The following is a 10,764-nucleotide window of genomic DNA, read 5'->3' as shown; positions in this document are numbered from 1 at the left end:
CAGAAGACATTAGCTTTGAACTATGAGAAAAAGAGATAAAGAATAACAATGGCACACCTGGAACACAGAATGCAACAAAATGATCACAGAGAATTCTAAGAGCAGTGCAGAACTATGCAATACATAAGGAAAAAAAAATACCTTACAGAACTGCAGCAATTTCTTCTTAAGGGTCCACCAGCAGCTTGCCTTCAGAAGAGATTTCATCCCCTTCTCCATCCTCTGATTCAACTGCTGTCTATAAGAACTCAAAACCAAGGGATCCATGCTACAGTAGAGCTTGCTATTACAATCCATTTGTATTCCTCTCTACACCCCTTCCATTTTTAATTGTAGCACAAAATGGCTTTGAAAAAGTGAGCATAATATACCTTAAATTAAAACTCTAAATACAGTTGTTTCTATTTACATAACCTGCATACAACACAATTTTCCTTCAATCACAAATTTTTTTGGATTCAGTTCTATTGGGAAAGGTGATCTTTGAAGACTGACTGTTTATCCCTCAAGTCTATGACTGACAGAAAATCCACCTTCATTATCACTTTTCATCTTCTAATGCAAAAAGTATTTAGGTATTTTAGCAAAATAAACATGTTGATTTGTTGAAGATTCGTAAACAGAATGAACTTGTTAAATAACTTCTAACTTTAATATGAAGGCATAAGGAAATGAACAGCTAAAGGATCTAACCAGACTGACTGCTGGCTAGAATTCCACAGCATTTCTCCAATCAGCTGTACTAAGCAGCGTTAACTTTGGGTGAATGGGATAAGGATATGGGCACGGACATAACATTTCATCAACAACATCCAAACAGCTGGTACAATACATAAAGCTTGAAGGCACAGATAGGACCTCAAGTGATACTGTAACCAAACAACATGTAAATTTTCTTCAGTGACACACTGCTCCAGATTAAAATCCATGACCATGTTCCCATCAACACCTTTGTTGACCATAATTGCCTAACAAACTAGGGACCTTTAACAGGTTAGAGCAAGTAGCTCCCCAAGAACGAACGCAAGCTGTAAGGTTTTAATTCAGAAAACAGAGACAACAATAATCAACTGGGAAACTTTTTATTTAAGCCACAAGGTAAAAGTAAAAGCTATTCTACCAAGCAAGGCTTTAAATCTTTTTGTAGCAAAAGTTAAACAGCCAGTGAGAAGAGTAGTAGAATTAAGGAAAGTTATATCAAGTGATAGTCTTCTCTAAACTTGCTTCCAATTCTCATAACTGCAAAACCAGCAACTAAAAAAACCCTCAGTAATCTGCCAATATCCAGTGAAAAACATTTTTAATTAATTAAAGTCATTCCCAAACACTCAAAATGCATGTTAGGAATCATGCATCTCTCTCACCTACCTGGTACGCTTGCACTGAAATATCATTACCAGCCTACATCAAAAAGAGTACAATTTTAGTATTACCATCTTGTAGGTACAAGAAACAGCTAGTCTGCAAAGCTATCGTTACAGAACTTCTGAAAGTGGTGTAGAGCTGCTGTTCTGTGAGTTACATTTTACCTTCCTTTGGTTTCATGTCCCTTATCCCAAGAGCTACAAAGTACACTTAGTGGGGACCGAAGAAAAATGTTAGCTTATGGCACCTGTAGTCTAACCTACAGAAAATTTATGTGAAGCCTATACCATGACCAGATGGCATTATCCCATGGGCAATGACAACAGTCAAAAAGTACATCTTCTCTTTGTATTAGTGAGAGAGTACATCTTCATGGGATTTGTACATGTAAAGTGTCTTACCTGAAAAGATCTTTAAGAATGCATGCTATTGGACAAAAGCGTAATCCAAAACAGAAAAGAGAGCTAGTTCTGGTGAAAAGAAAATTACTGTAGATAAGAGCCCACTGACTGGCAAGCACAGAACAGCCTACAAGAATGCCATGAGGCACCAAAATGCAAATGCCAGAAAAAATAAGCATTTTCACACAGCTTTGTAATAGAACAGGAAGCAATCTCCATCCTATAGAATCACATTAACATAATGAATAGCAAGTCCAAATCATTTTTCACAGTTCCCATTATATAATTTTCTTGTTGACTTTCAAAATATTTTGTTAACATTGTTTTCATGCACATAACTGGACATGAAGAGCTGAAAGAGTCTGAGCAACCTATCATAAAGGTGGCGGGGGAACAGCAAAAAGCAATGAGCAACTTCTTTAGCCATCTCCTCAGTGACTGAGAAAAGCAATTTTCCATTTCACAAACACTTCTCCAATGTTTTCCATTAGGGTGCAAATGCCAACCCTGGTATTTCTCTACTCTGAAGCACAGCTGGTCCCTAAGAGAGAATTTCTTCCAAATAATTTACGCTTCAGTGCTTGATTGGTATTAACTTGCCTAGTCTCAAGCATACAATGCTTTCTTGACACTGACAGATCTTTTGTGCAACTCAGTAAACTCCTTCCTTAGATATTCCCTCATAAAGTTACTCCCAACTATCCTAAAAAGGGATGACTATGTTACACTTGGTATCCAGCAGGACTCACTGATTCTAGGTCTTTAGCTGTGCAACAAAGTCAAGGGTCTAGTAGCTTTTGTGAACATTACTACTCCTGTAGTTGCACCGCCAAGTATGGGGGTTTCCAAGCAACATAGGAAGTATTCTGCTTAAGCAGAAAGTCACTTTATAAGGTTTCTCATAATGTTTAGAGAAGACCCTCTGTACCCTGTACCAAAATGGTTCCAATGGTTCATGTAGTGAAAAAGCTGATAAAGCTTTAGGCGTTTCTCAAACCCTGCAACTTTGGGAATTTTACTGTGGTAAGCAGAGTAAAAAGAACTGCTGAAGCCACCAAACATCCCAGCTATTGCAAGCTCATACTCTGAATGGCCGTAGAAAGAAGCCGGATCGAAGATAATTGGACCAGAATCATCCTCAGCTACATTTCCTCCCCAGAGATCTCCATGCAGGAGAGCAGGAACAATTTCTACATCACAGAACAAACTGGGTATCTTCAGCTGCAGGGGGAAAAAAAGCAAGACGTGTAAGTACTACATTTTAAGGTGAATGATTATAGAGTTTTATCTGCATACATGCAGAGCATGAACTGAAACTTCTTAAAAGTCTGTTAAAAAAACCCGTAACTTGAAACAGCATAGGACCTAGTCAACAGAGATGCTGAGAAAATCAAGAGGATTTCTATTTTTCATAAAAGCCAGCAGCTGAAGAATAGTCATCCAAATGTTTTTTAGCACTAAGAAAATAAAAAATTAAAACTGCATTCGGTGCTGTAATATTGACCAGTTTTAATAACAACAACCACCACCACAACCACCTACTTCATCATTAGAAGGCTCAGGAATCTCTCACCAAACTTTGAAGGGATTTCTGTGAAGTGCTACCCAAATGGCTAATACTGCAGGCACTTAATCAGACGCAAACCTTAAGTGAATAGATGATGTGCAGAACAGTACTGCTTACATACATTTCTCATCATGAACATGTTACAGGGAATGAGAAACGTGAACTTGATCTAGTATTTCCCAAACAGTAAGGCAAAGTGCTATTTGGCACACATTCACTTTGGAATATTAGCATAGGGTGGTGTGGCAAAAGCCATTATACCTTAGAATAAAGGCCATTTTAATCCCTAAAAGCTGGAGTCCCTTGCCAACAGAACCTGGAGCATACCAACAAACAGGAACTTTGTTTTATGAAAAGAAAATCTAAACAACTGATACCTAGCTATCACTATAACGAGAACTGAGAGAACTTCTCCTACCTGAAGTTGTGCCCAAAGTTCTCTTGCTTCCCTGTCTCCTGAATTCTTTTCGATCATGTCCATCTGGGGCTGGATTCTTTGCTTGGCAAAGAAAGTCACCCAGTCATTCTGCCAGTCATTCACCTGAAGGAAGAGGATTGCAGATGTTAGTTCTACACCATGCAAGAGTCAGATTTTCTTCTTTTTCAAATAAAGCTTTTGAGGATTATACAGCCTTTGTGCTGATACCATCCAGGACAGTAAATACTACCATTTAATAGAATGTTATCTTAAAACATTAAATTAGGGGAATAAATAATTTTCTCTAAGTGATAAAAACCAAGAAATTGAAGAGCTATGAATGTCCAATGCAGCTGTAAGTGCTGTCCAAAGCACTACTTTCCTTAGCAGGCTGAACAATGTTTTTTCTTTTTATGACACCACAGAAATAAATCAATTTCCATTATGATAATTGTGGCCCTTTGTGTCACTGAAAGGAAAATAAGATAAACTTAAAATTCTATCAGTCTGATGAAGTACAACCTACCTGTGGAAGATAGCCACAGCAGGTAACTGTATGAAAGCCAAATTGATCCACAAACTGGACTTCCATTTGCCCTTGACCTTTACCTTTCAAACCAAAGACAAAAATCCAATACTAATGACAAGATTCTAAGTATCTACAATGCAAATGGACCTTAAAAACTACGCATGGGTACAATGCTGCTTCTAAAAAAAAATTGCACCTTAATACTCTTTTTGTTACAATGGTTGTTGCTGTTGGTTTTTAAGTTTAAAGCTTGATGTACAGCAGCTATATTATAATCTTCATAATCATATTTTGAGGTAGTGTATCTCCTCTGATACCATGTCCTTGCAGAAACTGTGGTTTGGGATCCCAAGGGTCCCAAACTGAATACATGTTTTGCTTACAGAGATCCAAACAGAGCAAACAAAAGCAAAAAGACAACCCCCTGCCTGGGTGTTTCGTCCAAATCTATTTTCATAATATCTTTAGTGGAAGAAGATGAACTTATCCTGAAATAACAAAACCTATTTTAACTATTTTGTAGATTATTATTGACTAGGTTAAATTTGCAAACAACTGTGTATCGTACCAACTGTGCTCTCTTCTTTCTTCAGCTTCTCTCCAAGTTGCTGGTTATGAAGGTGGAGATCAGCCAGCTGTGTTCCAAGCTTTGCTGGATGTCTAAGAAACAAAAGTATTCTTAGCAAAACTGACACATGAATGAATGCAGTTCTTGATATTCCAGGAGTTACTTGAAAAGATTTATCAAGCAAGTAAAAGAAGTTCTGCATCTCTAACAAAGTACATTTTCAAAGCATTCTGGTTATAAATACCTCCTCTTCCTATAAAGATTACGTATTAACATAAAATAAAATGTACTTACATGGTTGTTTCTGACAACACTATTAAAAGTGAAAGTGAGCAGCAATCATAAATTTAATAACAATGAGAAACTATCAATTCTAATTTCTGTGTGATATCTCTTCTATATGAACTTTCAGTAAGATATCTGTAAGAAAAGCATGCACAACATGTTATGGGTTTTTTTGTTGGGTTGGGGGGGGGGACAAACTGTCTTTGGGAAATAGAGCCAAACAAGACTCAGCCTCTTCTTTATATCTCTGTCTCTCTGTCTCCGGCTTTTCCTCTCTAAAAGGCCTAGAAGATGGAAGAGGCATGTGGGCCTTATTTAATTATCTATTTTTAATAAAAACTTACCCTACACAGTTCAGAAAAGTCTTGCAGTAATTACAAACAACTCTTACAGCCAGTTGCCTCCCATGTTTACAAAAGTACATTCCTTTTCCTGTCTTTGACCTCTCATCTTTCCCTGTTCTCAAGGCACTGTCATTTAAGGCAGAGTTATTTCTTCATTTTGTTCCTGTTAACACAGATTGTAGCTATCCTCTGAAATTTGTATGCCAAAGGTTGCATTTGCACTCTTTTCATCTCAATCAGCCCAAACACAACAGCATTTCTGCTCTTAGAGCTCACTGAGGGCTCTTCATGAACTAGAAGCTCTGCAGATGAGCAGGATGAGGGATAAGACTTTGCTGGCTGCAGAAGTTCTGAGACTGGGATGAGAAATTGGTCATGCCTACCTCCCTAACAGAATCAGACAGAAGTATTCATCATATTTTAATTTACTCAAGTGTTTCCCACAGAGAAGGGCCAAAAGTTTGAAACTATCAAAATCAAGGTGAGAGTTGTAAAAATATTGAAATCAGGATTCATTTATTTGGGGAATTGCCTCTGCATACTCATGACAAGCAATATTAAACACTGGTTCTTATATCAAAGGCAAGTACACAAAACAGGTGATCAGGTAGGTCATTTTCCTTACTGTAAAAAGGAACCTTACTGTAAAAATCACTAATTACCTAAAAAAAACAGAACAAACAAAAAAACCCAAACAAACCCAATACTAAACAAAAACCACACTCACTTCTTGATGTATGACCTATTTGCTAGGTGAAGCATTATGAAGTATTTTATACAGTTCTCTGCTGTATAACTTCCCAAATGTATCTTGACTTTGGCCCTGCCCACGGCAGGAGGGTTGGACTAGATGACCTTTAGAGGTCCCTTCCAACCCAAACTATTCTATGATTCTATGACTTGCTTTAAAAAAAAATTAAAACAACTTTCCCCTCTGAAAACAAGTGACTTAATTGTCATAATAGTCAACATTTCTGGTTAAAGGATGCAAAGATAATACTGTGTTTCACCTGTTTAAGCCTCTCATTTCCAAATGTTCCATCACAAACAGAGTACTGACCCCAGGCAGGTCTATAACTTTGATGGGTTTAGGCACTTTTATCGTCTGTGTTTTCAAGATGGCTTCCAAACTTGCCATTTCTCCTTCAAACATTCTTCTGGCCTGCCAAATATTAAAGGAAAGCATTAGTCTCTATGAACACCAGTCACAGGTAAACAAAGCTCTTTTACAAAACCAATCAAGGCTGTAAACGTTAAATAGAAAGCTTGGAGCAAGTGGCTACTGCACATACAAGATACAGATAGATCCACACCACCAGACTTGACAGTAATTTTACAATTACAGAAATTTCACTTCATAAACCGACTCTGTGGAAGTGACTTAGGTTCTAGCATTCTCTGTAATCGTAAAAATAATTTAGGAAGTGTGTTTATGATTGAGGGAGTGCAAACTGCATATATATAAAATGTAAGCAGTATTTCATTAATGGATTATGCAGCGTCTAGAAAGCTATGGGCACTATACATCAATTGAAAGACTAGAAGAATGGTGCTGACATTCATGGTCTTCATGACTTTCCTGACAGAGACTGCTTAGTAATACAGCTAATCTCCAAAATAGTCTAATTTGCAGTCACAGAATGATTTTCCCTGGCCTACTTCTTTTGCCTCATGGTGGGGGCAAAAAAAAAAAAAAAAAGAATATCAATGACAGCAGCCAAATGCCCCTTATGGTACTTGCACACAGAAGCCCTTAGAACCCAAGCCACTACCAACTGCATTTGCTTTGAAGACATTCTGAATTTAGGACCTATTTCTGCAACTGTTATCCACACCGAGTAAAATCTATTCTCCACTGACATCAGTGACACTAATCACACGAAGAAATGCTACTCTGGAAGAGTTAGGCAGAGGTTGCAGAAAAAGGGTACGTGGAAAATCTACGGTATCTGCTAAAAGCAAAAGCAAGGAAATACAATGAGTAAAATAGAAATAGAATACTAGCCCTTTAGTACTGATACATGAAACAGAGTCAAAGGACAATTTGCAATAGACATTGACTAAAAATTCCAAAGCCTACAAGAGATCAAGAATGAAGAACTGCTGAATTACTGAGCCATGGGATAGCTTTGTTCAGAGGAAATCAGTAAGTACTGTATCTCTAAAGCATCATACTAGGTTAAAGTCAGCTGTTAACTTTAATAGAGTAAAAACCACAGTGTTTTCTACAGAACTCTGTTTTTCTAAAGAAACTGCTGATATACACCCACTGCTGCACACACAGCACAGCATTATAATACAGTTTGGCAAAGTTTGCTTTAATCAGCACTCAGAATCCACACACAGGCAAAAGCATAGAAAATGAAATGATTACTGAGTAGAATATCTATCCAGATCTTTTTTTCCCAAGCCCTATCTTGTAGCTAGCTGGATTGTACACCTAAATACACAATTAACAAAGGCCTAAGCAGAAGGGCTATCTTGCTATCAATTCAAACTATTTTCAGTCTAATGTAAAGCAGGATAACCTTTCTGTATTTTCCCATGTTACCACCTCAGTGCATCCATCCAGCTCCCTGATATGATCAGAAAGCATAGACAAATTTGGAATAGATACAGTTGCATACATGCTTTCAAAAACATTTGTTTGCTATTAAAGGCAAATACAAGTTCTGCCTTTTGTTCTTCCAGTGAAGCTATTCATTTGACAAACACAAGTGTAGAGTACCTTTAAAGTAAATTCTATCTGATCTCTGCTTTTGCAAATAAGGATGCCATCCAGGTATGTTGCATTGTACTTATCTCTATCAAATGCAGATATCTACCTTCTACAGTAGCTGGTACCAGGTATTGAAAGGACAAAGCAGAAAATCTTGAACAACAATCGTGGAAAAATATCATTTATTGAGAAAAGCTCCTTCTTATGTGCAGAGAATTACTGGTTTTGTTACAACAAATAAAGATGGATACCCTCAGTAGATAATTTTATACCTTCTAGGTTGCTCCAGACACTGTCACAGCATATGCAGCCATAGTCATACCACTGCTACCCCAGCCGTAATTGACAACAGCATGTCACTGTACTGCATGCCCTGGACAAATAACACTGATACCGCAACCGCGTCCCATCAGAAATGCTGCTTCGTGTCCCAGTGCCTACCCTCGCCGCAGCCTCCCCACCCCCGGGCACCCCCCACCACAAACCAGGCCCCAGACCCGCAGCAGCCGCCAGCCAGAAGCTGCCAAACGAAGGCGACCTCTAACCCCGGCTGCAGGCCACCTCCCTGATACCAGCAGTCGAAATTTTACTGAGGCCAGGTGGCAAACCTCCCTCCACCAAGAAGAGGCCGGGGCCGGCTGAGGCCAGCCCGTCACCCATCTCCTCAGCGCGACCGCCCTCACAGCTGCCTCCCCGCCCTGGGGTCCACCACACGCACCACACCCTCGACCCCTACCCCGTTGCTCTTCACGTACGCCCGGCCGCGGTCCGTGTCGTAGCTCTGGCCCTGGCTGATGCAGCCGCCCCCCAAGTGCCCCGTCGGCCGGAGCACCCGGCCGGCCGGAGCACCACGGTGCCCAGCTCCCGCCTCAGCGCGTCCTCCATGCTGCCTGCTGCGACCAGCGCGGCACTGCGCCTGCGCGCGGCGGCTGCGCCTGCGTGGCGCTGCTAACGGCGCGCGGGCAGGCGGGGCTGGCAAAATGGCGGCGGCGGCTGGGGTGGAGAGAGGGAGGTTGACTAGTGGCCCCGGCGCTGCCGTGGGTACAGCCGGCGATAGGGACTGGCCAAGGGTGAGGGCTTGGTTGCAGGCGCTGGGGAGGGACCCGGAAGGAACCGTTTCTTCTCGGCTGGGGGAGAGAGAAGCGTAAAATCTCTTCTCAGAGACAGACGGGGAGGAGCGGGATGTTAGGCTGCCGCGGCCTGGTCTCGGGGGAGCGAAGCGGCTGTGGCTTCGGAGGAGGTGAAGGGGCTTCCCCTCCGCATTGCTTCCCGCTGCTGTACCCGGGCAGCCGCACCTGGGAGAGGCCCTCGGCCCGGTGATGTTGGGCAGGATGCTAAATAACGCCAGCCAAAATCCCAGCTCTCCTGGGTTTTGTACTGCAAAGAGCCTGTAAATATGCGTTTGTTTGAGCTCATTTACCTTGGGCGTGTGGTGACTTCTTCCCTACTATAAATGCAGAGGATGCACCTGTCAAGGAAAAGGTGTCGCAGTAGGGCAATATATATATATGTAACAAAGGCAATGGATAGTAATTTTAAAATACTTGGATTTAATGTGCTTTCTGGCCATTATAAAGGTACATGCTCGAATTCATTCTGTTGTTCAACAATAACAAGAACGGTTTGGTATTATTGGACACTGGCCAGTGTAGGTCTGAAGTAAATTAATGTGTTCTTTCCGATTAGAATTTGTTATTTCTTTAGGGACTAACTTATTTAAAATACAAATTTTTGAGTGTAGAACCTGGAAGAGTTTCTACTGATCTTTTATTCATTTCTTTTAGTGCAAGACTGTATACTTTAATTTTCTACTATTACCTTAAACGTCTGTGGTCTCACTGGTTACAATCACTAATTCATCTTTAGTTATTCTGACTACCTCCCTATTCATTATACTGATTTGTCTTGCTTGGGGTTTTTAAGAGTATTACTGTGTGCTGCCTGAGTGATTTAGACACCTATGGCTATATATCTCTTTTTATATACTAGTTTATGCAAACAGCAAAACAGCAATAAATATTAATTAAGATTTGATGTGTACTTTCAAATTTTAAACTGGATTTTGCTTTGGAAATTTTCTTTTTGGGGTTTAGTGCAGGAGGATTACAGCTCAGAGTCCTCTAATAATTCCTGTGCAGCAGCAAAAAAGCAAGTGGTGAAAAGACTGAAGTTCTTTATTTCCAGAAGCCTATGTACCTTTCCTTTTCAAGAGTTTCCATACAGATTTATTTTCTTATTTATTTATTAGTAATCTGGACTTTGTTCATGTAAAACTGGTATTTTGAATTTGGCAGTGTTGTGGTTTAACCCGGCAGGCAGCTGAACACCACACAGCCGTTTTCTCACTCTCCCCTCATCCCCTCCCCCGCCCAGTGGGATGGGGGAGAGAATCAGGGGAGAAAAAAAAGTAAAATTCGTGGGTTGAGATAAAGACGGTTTAATAGGACAGAAAAGGAAGGGAAAATAATAATATTGATAAAAGAATATACAAAACAAGTGATGCACAATGCAGTTGCTCACCACCCACCGACAGATGCCCACCCAGTTCCTGGGCAGCAGTCGGCGCCG

The 10,764-nt window shown here is 40.3% G+C and overlaps 1 protein-coding gene across 2 annotated transcripts; it reads right to left on the bottom strand.

Annotated features, from left to right (window-relative positions):
* Nucleotides 1–1,065: 1,065 nt before the first annotated feature.
* Nucleotides 1,066–6,663, bottom strand: LOC103899041 (ketosamine-3-kinase). 2 transcript variants are annotated; one of them, XM_009279448.2, is made up of 6 exons: nucleotides 6,488–6,635; nucleotides 4,849–4,940; nucleotides 4,278–4,360; nucleotides 3,752–3,874; nucleotides 2,851–2,987; nucleotides 1,066–1,401 (listed from the first exon to the last, which is right to left on the bottom strand). In XM_009279448.2, the coding sequence occupies exons 1-6, from the start codon at nucleotides 6,628–6,630 to the stop codon at nucleotides 1,365–1,367; spliced, it is 615 nt and encodes a 204-aa protein (XP_009277723.1). In that variant the 5' UTR covers nucleotides 6,631–6,635; the 3' UTR covers nucleotides 1,066–1,364. The 2 variants fall into 2 exon arrangements, with proteins under 2 accessions (XP_009277723.1, XP_009277722.1); XM_009279447.2 differs by having other exon boundaries at nucleotides 1,066–2,987; nucleotides 6,488–6,663.
* Nucleotides 6,664–10,764: the final 4,101 nt, after the last annotated feature.

Source organism: Aptenodytes forsteri, unplaced genomic scaffold, assembly GCF_000699145.1.
Source record: "Aptenodytes forsteri isolate BGI_AS27 unplaced genomic scaffold, ASM69914v1 Scaffold243, whole genome shotgun sequence".
NCBI lineage: Eukaryota > Metazoa > Chordata > Aves > Sphenisciformes > Spheniscidae > Aptenodytes > Aptenodytes forsteri.
The sequence above is the reverse complement of the archived record's forward strand: the minus strand, read 5'-3'. Positions and strand labels throughout refer to the sequence as shown.